Source organism: Bos indicus, chromosome 3, assembly GCF_029378745.1.
Source record: "Bos indicus isolate NIAB-ARS_2022 breed Sahiwal x Tharparkar chromosome 3, NIAB-ARS_B.indTharparkar_mat_pri_1.0, whole genome shotgun sequence".
NCBI lineage: Eukaryota > Metazoa > Chordata > Mammalia > Artiodactyla > Bovidae > Bos > Bos indicus.
This window is the reverse complement of record NC_091762.1, coordinates 30,038,267-30,056,878: the sequence shown is the minus strand read 5'-3', so window position 1 is coordinate 30,056,878 and position 18,612 is coordinate 30,038,267. Positions and strand designations below refer to the sequence as shown.

General features: G+C 41.0%; 1 protein-coding gene and 1 non-coding gene across 18 annotated transcripts in view; one reads left to right on the top strand and one right to left on the bottom strand.

Annotated features, from left to right (window-relative positions):
• PHTF1 (putative homeodomain transcription factor 1) overlaps positions 1–18,612 on the bottom strand; it is an 80,346-nt gene that overhangs the window by 38,059 nt on the left and 23,675 nt on the right. For all 17 annotated transcript variants that reach the window (XM_070779874.1, XM_070779879.1, XM_070779888.1 and 14 more), the window contains exons 4-5: positions 13,383–13,452; positions 12,806–12,964 (exon numbers count right to left, since the gene is read on the bottom strand). In XM_070779874.1, the coding sequence (XP_070635975.1) occupies positions 12,806–12,964; positions 13,383–13,452 (229 nt within the window). The remainder of the gene's footprint in view (positions 1–12,805; positions 12,965–13,382; positions 13,453–18,612) is intronic.
• TRNAN-AUU (transfer RNA asparagine (anticodon AUU)) lies at positions 12,212–12,283 on the top strand. The gene has a single exon. It is a non-coding gene; the product is annotated as a tRNA-Asn (tRNA).

Genomic DNA, 18,612 nt, shown 5'->3' with positions numbered 1-18,612 from the left:
GGCTCCAGAGTCTTTTTTGAGAGGTGGGGGCGGGGTGGGGGTTGCACAGTGTGACATGTGAGATCTTAGTTTCCAGACCAGTGATAGAACCCAGGCCCCTGCAGTGGAAGCATGGAGCCCTAACCACTAGACCGACAGGGAATTCCTAGAGTCCTTACTGTTAACTGCTATGCTACATTGCCTCTCTGCATGTGCGAAATGTCCAAAGATATAAAAAATGAAAGAAACAGAAAAATATTACAAATTATCTCCCAAAACTTCCAGATACAAGTTTACAGATTAGTTCTTTCAGACTTGCTCATAAAGATGATTCTTGTGCTATACGAACTTTTCTATGTGGAGAAAAATTAATTTCATTCCCTAATACCCTGAAGCAGAGAAGGCGATGGCACCCCACTCCAGTACTCTTGCCTGGAAAATCCCATGGACGGAGGAGCCTGGTAGGCTGCAGTCCATGGGGTCGCTGAGGGTCGGACACGACTGAGCGACTTCACTTTCACTTTTCACTTTCCTGCATTGGAGAAGGAAATGGCAACCCACTCCAGTGTTCTTGCCTGGAGAATCCCAAGGATAGTGGAGCCTGGTGGGCTGCCGTCTAAGGGGTTGCACAGAGTCAGACACAACTGAAGTGACTTAGCAGCAGCAGCAGCAATACCCTGAAGAGCATTCTTGCCTTGAAAACCCCATCAACAGTATGAAAAGGCAAAAATATATGATACTGAAAGATGAACCTCCCAGGTCAGTAGGTGTCCAATATGCCAATGGAAAAGAAGAGAGAAATAGCTCCACAAGGAATGAAGAGGCTGAGCCAGAGCGGAAATGACGCCCAGTGGTGGAAGTGTCAGGTGGTGAAAGTAAAGATGGATGCTGTAAAGACCAGTATTGCATAGGAACCTAGAATGTTATGTCCCTAAATCAAGGTAAATTGGAAATAGTCAAACGGGAGATGGCAAGAGTGAACATCGAAGGAGTAAGGGGCTGAAGACACTGAGACACTGCAGCAGTGCTGGAAAATAACAACAGCAATACATGTACCACCCTCCACTCTCTGCCCAGACAAAATAACCTTTAAGCAACAGTAAAACAAAAATATTTCAGATTAAAAAACTAAGGATTTCTCACCAAAGGCCTGCATTACTTCTAATCCTTAAAATGTGGATCCTCAAGAAGGAATGAAGAGTATTGCAAATGGTAAATACCTTGGTAAAATTAAACACAATTTGTCATTTTACTCTATTTAAAATGTATTGGCTGATTTAAAACAAAAATTGTTATCTTGTGGGGTTTATAATATATGAACTTATAATGCATATGGCAACTGTATTGCAAAGGGTTCAGTTCAGTTCAGTTTAGTCACTCAGTCGTGTCTGACTCTTTGCAACCCCATGAATTGCAGCACGCCAGGCCTCCCTGTCCATCAACAACTCCCGGAGTTCACACAAACTCATGTCCATCAAGTCAGTGATGCCATCCAGCCATCTCATCCTCTGTCGTCCCCTTCTCCTCCTGCCCCCAATCCCTCCCAGCATCAGAGTCTTTTCCAATGAGTCAACTCTTCGCATGTATTGCATGCGAAAACTTCGCAAAGTATTGCAGTTTCAGCTTTAGCATCAGTCCTTCCAAAGAACTCCCAGGGCTGATGTCCTTTAGAATGGACTGGTTAGATCTCCTTGCAGTCCAAGGGACTCTCAAGAGTCTTCTCCAACACCACAGTTCAAAAGCATCAATTCTTCGGCATTCAGCCTTCTTCACAGTCCAACTCTCACATCCATACATGAACACTGGAAAAACCTTAGCCTTGACTAGACGGACCTTTGTTGGCAAAGTAATGTCTCTGCTTTTGAATATGCTGTCTAGGTTGATCATAACTTTTCTTCCAAGGAGTAAGTGTCTTTTAATTTCATGGCTGCAGTCACCATCTGCAGTGATTTTGGAGCCCCCCAAAAATAAAGTCTGACACTGTGTCCACTGTTTCCCCATCTATTTGTAATGGGTAGGGGAATTAAATGAACCTAGAAAACTGCAAGGTTTTTATACAACAGGCAAAGTGCCCAGGGTCATTACTTGGGAGTAAGGAAAGACATGGAATGTTGGGAGTGCCTTTAGATCAGGTCATTACTCTCTTAGGTATTAGCCAAGAGAAATGAAAGCGTATGTGCACACAAACATTTGTATCTGAATATTCATAGCAGTTATATTTGTAATAGTCCCATATTGAAAAAAATTCAAATATCCATCAACAGGTGAAAATATAAACAATGTCCCATTCATAAAATGGAATGCTACCCAGCAACGGGAATCAAGTACTGATGCATACAACAACAAGAGTGAATTTCAAAATAATTTTCCTACTAAGTCAATCAAAAAAAGAGCACAAATTCTACTCTACTTACATAAAATTCTAGAAAGCGCAAACTAATCTGTATTAGTAGAAAGCTGGTAAGTGATTTCTAAGAGAGAACAAAGGAGACAGAGGAGAGGGATGAATTATAAACGGGCAAATGAAAACTTTGGGGAAGGGTGGATTTGCTCATTACCTTGATTTATTATATACCTTGATTATATTTTCACAGATATATATATATATATGTCAGTTGCATTGCATTGTACACTTTAAATAAATTCTAATTATTATACATTCAAAAAACAGTGTGAAAATCGACATTTTAGGAATCAGTGAACTAAAATGGACAGGAATGGGCAAATTTAATTCCAATGACCATTATATCTACTATTGTGGGCAAGAAATCCTTAGAGGAATAGAGTGGCCTTATAGTCAACAAAAGAGTTCAAAATGCAGTACTTGGATACTATCTCACAAATGACAGAATCACCTTGGTTCATTTTCAAGGCAAACCATTCAACATCACAGTAATCTAAGTCTATGCCCCAATCACTAATGCCGAAGAAGAATGGTTCCACGAAGATCTACAAGAGCTTCTAGAACTAACAGCAAAAAAAGATGTCCTTTTCATCATAAGGGATTGGAATGCAAATAAGTAGGAAGTCAAGAGATACCTGGAGTAACAGGCAAGTCTGGCCTTGGAGTACAAACTGAAACAGGGCAGAGGCTAATAGTTTTGCCAAGAGAATGCACTGGTCACAGCAAACACCCTCTTCCAACAACACAAGAGAAGATTCTACACATGGACATCACCAGATGGTCAGTAGCAAAATCAGATTGATTATATTATTTGCAGTTGAAAATTGAGAAGCTATATACAGTCAGTAAAAAGACCTAGAGCTGACTGTGGCTCAGATCATGAGCTCTTTATTGCCAAATTCAGACTTAAATTGAAGAAAGTAGGGAAAAACCACTAGACCATTCAGGTATGACCTAAATAAAATCCTTTCTGATTATAGAATGGAAGTGACAAACAGATTCAAAGGATAGGATCTGATAAAGTCCGTGAAGAACTATGGATGGAGGTTCACAACATTGTACAGGAGGCGGTGACCAAAACATCCCCAAGAAAAAGAAATGCAAAAAGGCAAAACGGTTGTCAGAGGAGGCCTTACAAATAGCTTAGAAAAGAAGAGAAGCTAAAGGTAAAGGAGAAAAGGAAAGATACACCCATCTGAATGTAGAGTTGCAAAGAATATCAACAAAAGATAAGAAAGCCTTCTTAAGTGAACAGTGCAAAGAAATAGAGGAAAACAATAGAATGGGAAATACTAGATATCTCAAGAAAATTAGAGATAACAAGGGAACATTTCATGCAAAGATGGGCACAATAAAGGATAGAAACAGTATGGATCTAACAGAAGCATGAGATATTAAAAAAGAGGTGGCAAGAATACATAGAAAAACTGTACAAAAAAGGTCTTAATGACCCAGATAACTATGATGGTATGTTACTTACCTAGAGCCAGACATCCTGGAGTGTGAGTCAAGGGGGCCTTAGGCAGCATTACTATAAACAAAACTAGTGGAGGTGATGGAATTCCAGCTGAGCTATTTCAAATCCTAAAAGATGATGCTGTGAAAGTGCTGTACTCAATATGCCAGCAAATTTGAAAAACTCAGCAGTGGCCACAGGACTGGAAGAGGTCACTTTTCATTCCAATCCCAAAGAAGGGCAATGCCAAAGAATATTCAAACTATCACACAATTGCACTCATTTCACATGCTAGCAAGGAAATGCTCAAAATCCTTCAAGTCAGGCTTCAATAGTACGTGAATCGGCAATTTTCAGATGTACAAACTGGATTAAGAAAAAGTGGAGGAACCAGAGATTAAATTGCCAACATCCACTAGATCATAGTTAAAGCAAGAGAATTCCAGAAAAACTTTTTGCTTCACTGACATTAAAGCCTTTGACTGTGTGGATCACAACAAACTGTGGAAAATTCTTCAAGAGCTGGGAATACCAGACCACCTGATCTGCCTCCTGAGAAACGTGTATGTAGATCAAGAAGCAACCATTAGAACCAAACATGGAACAACAAAACTGGTCCAAAATTGGGAAAGGAGTACATCAAGGCTGCAAATTGTCACCCTGATTATTTAACTTATATGCAGAGTACATCATGTGAAATGCCAGGCTGGATGAAACACAAGCTGGAATCAAGATTGCTGGAAGAAATATCAATAACCTCAGATATGCAGATGACACCACCCTAATGGCAGAAAGCGAAGAAGAATTAAAGAACCTCTTGATGAAGGTAAAAGAGAAGACTGAAAAAGCTGGCTTAAAACTTAACATTCAAAAAATTAAGATCATGGCATCTGGTCCCATCACTTCACAGCAAATAGATGGGGAAAAGATGGAAACAGTGACAGACTATTTTCTTGGGCCCCAAAATCATTGTGATGGTGACTGCTGCCACGAAATTAAAAGATACTTGCTCCTTGGAAGAAAAGCTATGACAAACCTAGATAGCGTATTAAAAAGCAGAGACATCACTCACTTTGCAGACAAAGGTCCATCTAGTCAAAGATCTGGTTTTTCCAGTATTCATGTAAGATGTGAGAGTTGGACCATAAAGAAGGCTGAGCGCTGAAGAACTGATGCTTTTGAACTGTGATGTTGGAGAAGACTCTTGAGAGTCCCGTGGACAGTAAGGAGATCAAAGCAGTCACCCTAAAGGAAATCAGTCCTGAATATTCATTAGAAGGACTGATGCTGAAGCTGAAGCTCCAATATTTTGGCCATATGATGTGAAGAGACTATTTGCTGCTGAAGACCCTGATGCTAGGAAAGACTCAAACAGAAAGGGGAGGCAGACGAGGAGATGGTTGAATGGCATTATTGACTCAGTGATGTGAGTTTGAGCAAATTCTAGGAGACAGTCAAGGACAGGGAAGCCTGGTATGCTGCAGTCCATGGGGTTGCAAAGAGTCAGACATGACTGAGGAACTGAACAACAACACCCTGATACCCAACAAACACAACAACAGCAAGAAAACAATAAACTACAGACCTTGCAGACTTGTGAAAATGGATACAAATTTACCTCTAAAATGTTAAGTACCATGAAGGCAAGGATATTTGTCTATTTTGTTCACTGCCATACCAAGATAGTATCTGGCGCAGAGTATACACACAATTATTTGTTGAATGAATGATTAAAATACTTCAATGTAAATTTGATAATATAGCAAGAGAATAATTCACCAAGACCACATAGGGTTTATGCTAGAAGGAGAGTAGGAAATCTTTCTCAGAGCCTAAAAGAGTACTTGGCACAGACATGTTAGACACTTAAGGAATTGCTGACTGAGACAGAATCTATGAAATTTAATATTTTAATAGGATGTAGTTTTGATCATGTGCATACATGTCATCTCAATTACCAATTGTGTAAAACGCCTTTGTCCCTAATTCCTGGGAGGTAACTCTTGGAATTTCCCAAGTGTTGGAAAGTATCTTTGTTTTCATGGTGGGTCCCTCGGACCACACCAGGTAATATATGCCAATAAAATGACTAAGAATAGGAGTAGCCATACCAGAAATACCAACTATGTAATTAGAGGGCTGGGGCTCTGAACTACATTATATTACCCTGATCTCTGGGGAGGGAACAGGAGCTAAAGACTGAGTTTAACTCCATGGCCAGTGACTCAATCAACCAGGCCTACATAATAAACCCTCAATGAAAACTCTGAATTCCAAAGCTTGGGTGAGTTTCTCTGGTTGGTCATACCTTGTGCATATTGCTATCTATCGGAGATAGAAGGTAACACATCCCTAAAGATGACAAAAACTTCCTGATTGGAGCCCGCCCAGACTTTGCCCTGTACGTCTCTCCTAATTTGTATCCTTCTGCTATAATAAAACTGTAAATACAGCACTTTCCTGAATGCTTTGAGTTATTCTGGTGAATTATCAAACCTGAGGGAATGAGTGGGGGACCCTGAAAGGCTGATCAGAGTAAGGATAGCCCTGCTGCTGCTAAGTCACATCAGTCGTGTCCGACTCTGTGTGACCCCATAGACGGCGGCCCACCAGGCTCCCCCGTCCCTGGGATTCTCCAGGCAAGAACACTGGAGTGGGTTGCCACTGCCTTCTCCAACGTATGAAAGGGAAAAGTGAAAGTAAAGTCGCTCTGTCGTGTCCGACTCTTTGCGACCCCATGGTCTACAGCCCACCAGGCTCCTCCGTCCATGGGATTTTCCAGGCAAGAGTACTGGAGTGGGGTGCCATTGCCTTCTCCAAGGATAGCCCTAGGGATCCCCAAAGTAAGGCTGGTATCTTGGGAAGGACTGTGCCTTTAACATGTGAAGTCTGGTCCAATTCTAGAACTGAAAACACATTCCATAAAATTAAACATCTGTTCCTGATTTGTATTAATCTTAAATGTCAATCTTTACTAAAATACTAGGAATGTAAAAATATGTTAACATGCAACCAACAAAAAAAAAAAAAAAGAATATATAAGTAGTACTCACTTTGACAGCACATATACTAAAGAACATATAAGCAAAATCAACATGCATCATATTAATGAAGACATTTTGAACAGAAACAAAACAGGGTGACCACTCTTCCTGTTAACACTGCTCTAAATATGTAAACTAATTCTATGAAATCAAATGTATGGTAAAAGACCAACTTTTCATTACACTAACAATTCGGCTGTATAATTAGAAAATCCTAGAGAAGCACTGAAAAACTGTTAGAAAAAATGAGAGTTTAGAAAACGGCTGGTTATAACAATTTTAATACAAACTAAAATCTTGCAAATATAACAGCAAATACTAGTAAAAATACATAAGCAAATAAAAAGCCTCATACCTAAAGCAGCAACAACAAAAATAAAGGCAAACTGTTTTCCTTTAATATGGAACTTCCCTGATAGCTCAGTTGGTAAAGAATCTGCCTGCAATGCAGGAGACCCTGGTTCGATTCCTGGGTCAGGAAGATCCCCTGGAGAAGGGATAGGCTACCCATTCCAGTAGTTTTGGGCTTCCCTTGTGGCTCAGCTGGTAAAGAATCCGCCTGCAATGCAGGAGACCTGGGTTCGATCCCTGGGTTGGGAAGTTCCCCTGGAGAAGGGAAAGGCTATCCACTCCAGAATTCCATGGACTGTATAGTTCATGGGGTTGCAAAGAGTTGGACACGACTGAGCAACTTTTACTTTCAAGCATCCTCTGATGGATGACATACATAAACAAAGTGTGGTCTATACACACAGTCAGTTACTATTCACCCTCAGAAAGGAAAGAAATATTGGCACAGGCTACAAACGGATAAATCCTGAAGACATTATGCTCAGTGATATACAGTATGATTCTATTTATGTGAGATAGCTAGAGGAGTCAAATTCATACAGTCAGAAAGCAGAATGGTAGTTGTCTGGCGCTGGGGATAGGAGGAAGTGGAGAGTTATTGATTTAAGGGTACAGAGTTTCAATTTGGAAAAATGAAAAAAGCTCTAGAGATGGATGGTGGTAATAGCACACTAGTAACGTGAATAGACTTAGTATCACTGAACTGTATACTTAAAAATGTTAGATGGTAAATTTTATGTGTATTCTACCATACGGAAAAAAAAAATGAGCTTAACAAGATCTAAGCAAGCTTTGTAAGAAAAAAATAAATTCCTACAAAGCTTTACAAAAAGATATAATAGAAGACTTGACTAAAAGGAGAAAAATACCAATTTTCTCTCTATTCCCTCCAAATATATATCTATATTTTGGAGTGGGGTATGGGGAGTTCCAGTCCAAATTTCAATTTTTTTTGGTCTTTGATCATGATAAAATATTCTAAATTATTTTGCAAAAAGTAAGCAAGTAAGAATACCTAAGAGAAAATGTTGGAAAAAACAGAATAATCGAGGAATACTTGTCCTGCTCAATGTTACTACATATTAAATAGCTATATTAATTAAAGAAATATGGCACTGATATGAAAATAACCAGGCAAATTGATGGTACAGAATATATGGTCCAGAAATGGACCACAGCATATGTGAAAATTTAATATATATAATTTATCTCAACAAGAAAGGAAATTCTTTAATAACAAACATGTGGAAAAATATTTAACTTCATCCTTATAAGTAACCAAAGAAATGCAAATTAAACAAGCAAAATACTAACTTTTGTATATCAAATTAGGTAACATTTTTTAAATTATGATAATGCTGATAAGATTGTGGTAAAACACAATCTACTACTTTCCAAAAGAACTGTCACCAGCAGTTTCACTATATGCACTAAAAACCTTAATATCCTTAAGGTCTTTGATCTGTTAATTTTATTTCAGAGAATAAACTCCAAATATATAATATATGAAAAATTTTGTTCATGATGGCATTAATTAATAGGGAAATCCTAAAAACAACCTAAATGTTCACTAAATGAGAAAGCTCATGTGAATTATGGTACTTTTATATAATGGAATATTAAATAGTTATAAAAAGTGTTTATGGTAAATCCTTATGATAGACTCATACAGACTTTAAAATATTGGGTTGGCCAAAAAGTTTGTTAAAGTTTTCCATAACATCTTAACAGAAAACCCAAGAAAGCTTTTTGGTCAACTTAATAGTATGAAATGATGGTGTGTCCACATGATGGAACATTATGCAGCAATTAAATTATATTTTTGAAGACAATTTTAAAAAACTGATGCATATAAAAGAAAATAAAAATCACCCCAAATTCTATCACCCTAACCCAACCTTCCCCTTTCACCTACTCTTTCTTCTAATTCACATCTATCTGCTCAGGAATCACTATATCTACATTGCCCTCTTTCAGGAAGTGTTTCTGGTAAGCAACAGAGTACAGTGAAGAGCATACACTGCGTCCCTATACATAGTGAGAAGAGAGAAAACATCAGGTAGTGATGTGTGACACACAGTCCCCCCCTGTGACAGTGACTGAGGGGTGGCAGGACTATTTAGAAAGTACAGATACGGCAAGTTTATGAAAGCTACATCTGAGTGCAGATCTTAAAGATGAGAGAAAAGACAGTCATGTGAAAAACCTTACAATTATTTCAATCAGAAAGAAAAGCCCTGGGTGAGGAAAAGAAAAAGGCCTCTGCCTGCAGTGAGCAAGGAAGAAAGTGCTAAGACATGGCATCCGAGAGTTCAGCCGAGGAGCAACCACGTAGGGCACTGGAGGCCCTGGTGAGGAGGTTTGGGCTTCTATTCTAAGAGCAATAAGAAGTCACTAAAGGGTTTTAAGCAGGGAAATGTGATATAGGTTCCATTTCAAAAGATTTCTAAATAGACATTTCTCCATAGAAGACATACAAATGGCTAACAAACACATGAAAAGATGTTCAACATCACTCATTATCAGAGAAATGCAAATCAAAACCACAATGAGGTACCATTTCACGCCAGTCAGTATGTCTGCGATCCAAAAGTCTCCAAGCAATAAATGCTGGAGAGGGTGTGGAGAAAAGGGAACCCTCTTACACTGTTGGTGGGAATGCAAACTAGTACAGCCACTATGGAGAACAGTGTGGAGATTCCTTAAAAAACTGGAAATAGAACTGCCTTATGATCCAGCAATCCCACTGCTGGGCATACACACTGAGGAAACCAGAAGGGAAAGAGACACGTGTACCCCAATGTTCATCGCAGCACTGTTTATAATAGCCAGGACATGGAAGCAACCTAGATGTCCATCAGCAGATGAATGGATAAGAAAGCTGTGGTACATATACACAATGGAGTATTACCCAGCCATTAAAAAGAATACATTTGAATCAGTTCTAATGAGGTGGATGAAACTGGAGCCTATTATACAGAATGAAGTAAGCCAGAAAGAAAAACACCAATACAGTATACCAACACATATATATGGAATTTAGAAAGATGGTAATGACAACCATGTATGTGAGACAGCAAAAGAGACACAGATGTATAGTACAGTCTTTTGGACTCTGTGGGAGAGGGAGGGGGGGATGATTTGGGAGAATGGCATTAAAACATGTATAATATCATATAAGAAACGAATCACCAGTCCAGGTTCGATGCAGGATACAGGAAGCTTGGGGCTGGTGCACTGGGATGACCCAGAGGGATGGCATGGGGAGGGAGGCAGGGGGGTGGTTCAGGATGAGGAACACGTGTACACCCATGGCAGATGCATGTTGATGTATGGCAAAACCAATACAATATTGTAAAGTAAAAAATAATAATAATAATAAAAAATTTTAAAAAAAAAAAAAGAGATTTCACATAAAAAAAAAAGATTTCTCTAACTGTTGTGAAAAGAATGATGGGTAGAAAGAAAACTCAGAATAGACATTGTTCCAGTGATCAAGGCAAAGGGATGCTGGGGCTGTGGCCTATGATGGTGGCAGCAGAGACTGGGTTAGGTGCTCAAGGCATATTCCGGAGGTCAGACTTACAGACATGGTTACAGATGGGATGTAAGAGTTGACGACAGAGTAGAAGGGAGTGAAAGTATTAGTTGCTCAGTTGCATCTGACTCTTTGCAACTCCATGATTGCAGCCCACCAGGCTCCTCCGTCCATGGAATTCTTCAGGCAAGAATACTAGAGTGGGTAGCCATTCCCTTCTCCAGGGGATCTTCCCAACCCAGAGATAAAACCCAGGTCTCCTGCACTAAAGGTAGATTCTTTACCCTCTGAGCCATTAGGGTAATAGGAAGACTTAATTTTTCACTTGAAAATTGGGTGGTTGATGGAATCATGTAATGAAATGGGGGGAGATCTGAAGAAGAATCAGTTTAGTTCAGTCGCTCAGTCTGACTCTTTGTGACCCCATGAACCGCAGTACGCCAGGCCTCCCTGTCCATCACTAACTCTCAGAGTCTACCCAAACCCATGTCCATTGAGTTGGTGATGCAATCCAGCCATCTCATCCTCTGTCATCCCCTTCTCCTCCTGCCCTCAACCTTTCCCAGCATCAGGGTCTTTTCAAATGAGTCAGCTCTTCACATCAGGTGGCCAAAGTACTGGAGTTTCAGCTTCAACATCAGTCCTTCCAAGGAATACCCAGGACTGATCTCCTTTAGGATGGATTGGTTGGATCTCCTTGCAGTCCAAGGGACTCTCAAAAGTCTTCTCCAACACCACAGTTCAAAAGCATCAATTCTTCGGTGCTCAGCTTTCTTTATAGTCCAACTCTCACATCCATACATGACTACTGGAAAAACCATAGCTTTGACTAGATGGACCTTTGTTGGCAAAGTAATGTCTCTGCTTTTCAATATGCTGTCTAGGTTGGTCATAACTTTCTTTTCAAGGAGTAACTGTCTTTTAATTTCATGGCTGCAATCACCATCTGCAGTGATTTTGGAGCCCCCAAAAATAAAGTCAGCCACTGTTTCCCATGAAGTGATGGGACCAGATGCCATGATCTTAGTTTTCTGAATGTTGAACTTTAAGCCAACTTTTTCACTCTCCTCTTTCACTTTCATCAAGAGGCTCTTTAGTTCTTTACTTTCTGCCATAAGGGTGGTGTCATCTGCATATCTGAGGTTATTGATATTTCTCCCAGCAATCTCGATATCTGCCTGTGCTTCCTCCAGCCCAGCGTTTCTCATGATGTACTCTGCACATAAGTTAAATAAGCAGGGTGACAATATACAGCCTTGACGTACTCCTTTTCCTATTTGCAACCAGTCTGTTGTTCCATGTCCAGTTTAGCGTGTACAAAAGAAGATTGTAAAAAAATTAAAATTCAATTATATCCAAATATAACTTAAGTTCAAGATACCTATTAAATCTTCATATGGAAATGTCAAATAGGCAGTTGGCTTTACAAGCCTATGTTTTCCCTGCTGGCTCAGACGGTAAAGCGTCTGCCTATTATGCAGAAGACCTGGGTTTGATCCCTGGGTTGGGAAGATCCCCTGGAGAAGGAAATGGCAAACCATTCCAGTACTCTTGCCTGGAAAATCCCACGGACAGAGGAGCCTGGTAGGCTATAGTCCATGGGGTCGCAAAGAGTTGGACATGACTAAGCGACTTTACTTTCACTTTACAAGCCTGAAGTTCAGCAGAGGTCAGTTTGAAGATATTATTTTGAGAATCACCTTGTTAAAGGAACAAGGTTTGATAAGAGTACCTAGAGAAAAGAATCTGGGATCTAACCTTGAGGATTCAAGGCTCAGTCAGAAGAAAAGTTTACAAAGGTCTGGTCAATGAGACAGGTGGAAAGAAATTGAAGAGAGAAGAGTTAGACAATCATATCTGCTCTCTCTAAACAAATAAATTTAAGATGATCTCGAAATAGTGAATGTCCCTTCATTTTTTTGTACATGAAACCATCAAATGAAAGGGTAAATATAAGAACAGGAAGGTCTGCATGATGTAATAGCATAAGCAGCAAAAAGAAACTCATAGTTTATCCAAACTTCTCCAATTACCTTGCATGAGGTAAAGCAGTAGCAGCCAAACAAAGATTCTTAAAGAGGTAACTTGAATCCACCAACTGCTGAAAAGTGGAAAAAACACAACTCGAACAAGCCCCTTCCGAGTCAGAGATGTCCATGGAATTTCAGGTTTGGCTTTGGCAAATGTTGAGCCTTTAAATATACATAAAACAAAACATCAAACATTTTCATACACGAACGCCCACTTGTAACACTACACTAAAAACAAGTGCGAGCAAAAATTAGCACATAACTTGTTCAGTTAAAAAGAATCCACTTAGATGTTCCAAACATATACTAACCTCAGTCAGCCTCCTTTGAATGATATACAATACATTTTTCTTCATTTCACAGCAGTAGGTCTCCAAATTCATCTCTCTTTCACCCTCACGGAAACCTTGCAATTTACATAGCCACATTAAGCAAAGGGGAAAGAAGGCTAAAGCCTGGATGATGAGGGAAGAACACTACTTTGGGGAATTTAGAGACGATATCTAAGAAGAATCTTTAGCACTCCAAGGAAATAACATGATGATATACCTAAAAGAAACAAGTCAACTTTAGAACTCACCTCTGATTAAGTCAACATCAATCAAGTCTGCCTTTATGTGACCCATCTTTTTTGGTTTGTTTTTGAAGCCCTAGAATAAAACAAAACAAAAAAACAGAAATAAAGTTTTGAGAATCCCCTTTAAAACAAAAGATAAACTTACATCTTTTTTCTCTATTCCTGACTCCCATTTACTGGTACATTTAATCCTAATGCCCTTAAAGGAATCTGTCGTTAGTATTTGTTTAAGTTTTATCAAGTAACACGTGCATATACTTTTATTATCTTTAAAAATAATCAAACAGTACCAAAAGGTCAGTAAGTGAAAAATAGGTAGTCCCTAACCCACCTTACCCACTTCTCCCAATTTTATTCATTAAAAACAAATAGCTTTCATCTTTTTTAGCCCTTTTTCTTGTTGTTTACTTACATAGGTCTAAATAATATGTTTATACTGCTATTTTTCAACTTATTGATTTAAAAAATCATCTATGCACTCCAAATATATGAGAATTAAGCTCTCTTACACAGCACTAACTCCTACAACCTAACTTCCACCCAAAAACATTTATCTTCACAATACATTCAATTAATTTCTGGCAAATCAGTAATTAGTTGTTTATGAATGATTCCTTGTGTGCTGTATTTTTCCATTTATTCTATGATGTCAGTGAAAATAATTTATCAGTTTCCAAATACTCAAACGCCAGAAAATTAATCTAAGTCTTTTTTTTCCCTAAAGGAAAAAAAAAAAAAATCCTGGAAACCCCCTTCCCAGGACCCAGCAAGATAGAATCTTGCTGCTACAGTTGGACGAGCTGCTGTCTGGGCCTGCTGCACGTCTGTCACCCCAGAACTTCTCGCTCCCTGATAATCCCCTTCCCCATCTCTGCAGTGAGTCACTGCTCTATCCACGTTCTTGGGGCACATTCCTTTAGCAGCTTCCTGAGAAAACGGGTCACAGAAGATCACGTTCTCAATCCTTGTATGTCTGAAAAATTTACTCTGCCCTTATACTTGATTAAAAGCTACACTCGAGGATTCCCCTGGTGGTCCAGTTGTTAGGAATCTGCCTGCCAATGCAGGGGGCATGGGTTTGACCCCTGGGCCAGAGAGATTCCACATGACATGGGGCAATTTAAGCCCTTGTGCCACAACTATGAGTCCACACACCCTAGAGCCTGTGCTCTGCAACAAGAGAAGCCACAGCAATGAGAAGCCTGCACACAGCAATGAAGGCCCAGTGCAGCCAAAACCAATACAAATAAAGCTGCATTAGATGCAGAATTCTGAGTTGTTAATCATCTTCCCTCAGGAATTAAGACACCGTTTCATGGTTTTCTAGCTTCCAATGTTGCTGTTGCAAACTCCAATGCCATTCTGATTCCTGATCCTTTGAATGTAAATTCTTTCCGCTTAATCCTCACTTTATCCATGGTGTTCAGAATGATGTCTTTTTTTTTTTTGACAGAAGTAACATTCATGATAAATCATGTACTTTATCACATAATGATATGCCTTGATATACGAGTCTTTTATCATTTACTGTGCTGAGAATCCCTTCCATATAGAAATACATGTCTTTCAGTTTTAGGGACATTTTCTCATAATTTATATTTAAATTTCTTCTAAGACTTTTAACTTTTCTATTTTCTACCTCTTTTGTCTTTTTGTTCTGCTTTCTAGAAATTTCTTCAAATTCTTCTATTGAATTTTTCATTTTGGAGCAGAGACTGCCACCCTGTCCTGCCTGCCATGCCATCCACCGCACATGCTGGGCTGTCACTCCAGGACTTGTTTCAGACAGGCAAGCTCCCCCATCCATTAAGCCAGTCTCTGTCGCGGACTCCAAGCTCTTTCTTTGGTCTGGAAGCTGCACGGAGCACAGACCTTGGAGGCCTGTGGGGTGCAGCCCAATAGAGGAGTGTGAACTCAAGGCAAAACTATCCTTCACTAGAGTCCTAATGAAGTCCAGACAGGACACAGTGGTGAGTAAGTGTGAACTGATTCCAGGGTTGGTTTGTTGTTGCTTTTGAAGCTAGACTTTGCCATATTTCACCACGGATTAAGTGGAGGGGAGGGTTGAGGAGAAGGTAGAAGCAAGCGTTTCTATTTTAGACGCTAGAAACATTTATTAAAGTGGGGAAACCAAGTGTCCCACTTTTCACACCGTTCACTGAACCCAGGGTGGGCAAGGTGTGAGTGAAGAAGCTGGAAGGAAACTTGAGGAGCCATAGGAACTGCAGACACATTTATTCTCTCTGGGCTCACAAGGCAGCTGTAACACAGCCATGCTGTATTCTCTGATGGCTGACCCAGCAGACACAGCCAAAATGCAGCTGCAAGGGCTTTTCAGGTGAGCTTATACAGGCACACAGAACAAAAGTGGCCCCGTGGCCAAGCGAGTATATCCTGATGCACAGGCACAGTGCTATAAATGATCTCAGCTATTACATAACCATGTGACGTCACGGTTTACAGAATGTGGGGTGAGAGGCCGTAGGGCAAGAGCACCCGGCCACCGCCATCTTGGCTAACTGCTCCTTCCTACATTCCATCCCTGCAGGGTCTTTTGCCTCATAATACATGCACAGTCCATCTTCCATGATAGTCCCTTGGTGAGTTGATGCTGACCCTTGGATCCACATCCCATAACAGCAGTACAGGATACAACAAAGAGCACTCGTCACCCAAGATGCAACCTGGAACTCATGTTACCTGCAAAAGCCCCCACAGGCATCAGGCCCACCCCTTCAAGGAGGGGATTTTGTGCTGTTTACAGGTCACCCACATGCTTACATTTTTTAAATGTGAGGACACACAAAGGACACCGCTTTCACAGGACATAGCCTTTACAGTAAACACAACATCAACATAACAATTTCACTGATGCTGGATGCTTCCATTTGACCCAGTCTTCTGTAACCAGCCTGTGGCATATAGTTGGGCTATGCAGGTACCCTTGGGGAAGGACCTGGAATGTCTACTGGCATCTCTCCCAAGTGAATGCAAAGTGACGCTGGCTCCCAGCTGTTACAGCTATAGAGAAAAAAGCATTAGCTGAGTCCACTACACGGTGCTAAGTGTCAACGGGCATGCATAGGTGGCACCGCCTCACTTAGTTCTCTGTGATCCACGGTCATCCCCCATGAGCATCAGGCTTCCGAACAGGCCACACGGGGGAGTTAAATGGACTGGACTCTAGGCGGGTTGTACAATGTCCACTTTTGCCAGCTCGGCAATGGTGGCGCCCGTTTCTTCATAGCCACCTGGTAGGTGATACTGTCTCTCAGCTGTCACCCTCCAATGCGCTGGCAGTAACTGTGGGGGATGCTTTGTATAGCCCCTCACAACAGCCTTCACCACAGGCATTCAGAGATGAAAGTCCCCCATGGAGGTCTGTAACATTAAGACTTGCAGAACATCTATCCCCAAAATATATTCTAGGATCAGGGACACATACACAGTATACACCTGCACAGGGAGTCACCCAATTTCTAAAGGTAAGGACACAGCTTTTACCTTAACCATTTGGCCGCCACAGCCATCAGTGTGTGCCCTATGATCGGAAACTCTTCTGGCTCACCATAATAAGCCTGCATTTGGCACCGGTGTCAACCAGGGCCATTACTCTGTATATTAGCCAGTGACCAGTGAATAGCAAGTTCCACGTGGGGCCTCCCATCCCCTCTTGGGCACTGTGGGCAGGCATGTTGGCCTGAGCCCTATTCAAGGTGGAAAAGGCCATCTGAAGGAGCACCCTTGGGCACCATAAAATATTTTAACTGAACTGCCGTATCTCTTGCTGTGTATGCGTCTCCCATTTGGTAAACTTCTGCTCAGTTCTCAGTCGCTTCCATAACTCTAGAAGTACGTGCTAAGTCAATTCAGTCATGTCCGATTCTTTGCAACCCTATGGACTGTAGCCCACCAGGCTCCTCTGTCCATGGGATTCTCCAGGCAAGAATACTGGAGTGGGTTGCCATGCTCTCCTCCAGGTGGTCTTCCTGACTCAGGGATCGGACCTGTGTCTCTTATGTCTCCTGCATTGGCAGGCAGGTTCTTTACCACTAGCACCACCTGGGAAGCCCCTCTAGGAATACAGCATTGGGCTGTTTATCAATTTTATTTCTGTCCATTCCCACTGCCAGTAAATCGGCCCACATCTGCATTTACATCACCTGGACAGGGTCTTTACCAGATTGGTCCCCCTTCTGGATCTTCACACTCCTAAAACCTTTGGCCTGCCACCACCCTCTATTTCTCCCAAGGTAGCCACCATCAAGGTGGCCTCATAGATGGGGCGCCCCACATAGGGTGCAGAATACAGATATCCAAAAGAGGTGAGCGGGGCATTGCTCAAAATAGCATCTCACGTGCTACCTATGAAATGCTTGTCATCTGAGCCTCAGGTATTTAGGTTAAACATCAGCTGCTTCATGCCCAGTTCTCTTATCACTTGAGTCAGTATCTGGGAGCTCTCCCATGTTCGCCCACATGGTATGGATGGCAGTGTTAATCCATTCTATCAGGGTGTGTTTGGTTAGATGCATAAGCACTCTGCAATCTTTGTTTCAACAAGGGGTGAGTAGTTATAGATGCTAACTGCTCTGTCTCATCCCCGGAACAAATGATACCATCCACCCCTGCATCCTAGAGTTGCAAAAGCCACGCTGCCAAGGGTTCCCCTTCTTTTGCTGAAACTGCTTACCCAAGTTGACCAACTCCGTCTGAGTATATGGTCAATATGTTGTGAATTCAGTCACACTGGGGGCCCCTTGAGGATGTCCCTCCACCCCGGGCCACAGGTTGCTCATTCTTGACTTTCTATTGTACAACAGGCCTTGCTGACAAGTGGAGACCTGTGGTCTCAATGTTCATCATCGTTCAAGCTCCTTCACCAGGAACTCCTTCACCAGAACCCGGCATCTCAGCATCAAGCCCCCATAGCTTTGAACTGTGTCTGTGAGCATCTGTGCTGTATCTCAGTGTATTTTATGCATCTGATGGCAGGATATGTCCTAAGATAATTACTTCATCACTTTATGCTACTTTGGCTTACAAAAAGTTTCATAGGAATGCTCTACTTTTGGATAATGGGGGAAACCTGTATATTCATATTTACTGAACATGTTTTGTTTTATTAACACATAAAAAATGGTTTTGCAGGAAAGACTCAGGATCTGAAAGTCATGATAACTTTGCTGTATATGATGACTCACAAGCAAATTTGTAAATTATCTTTTGTGTT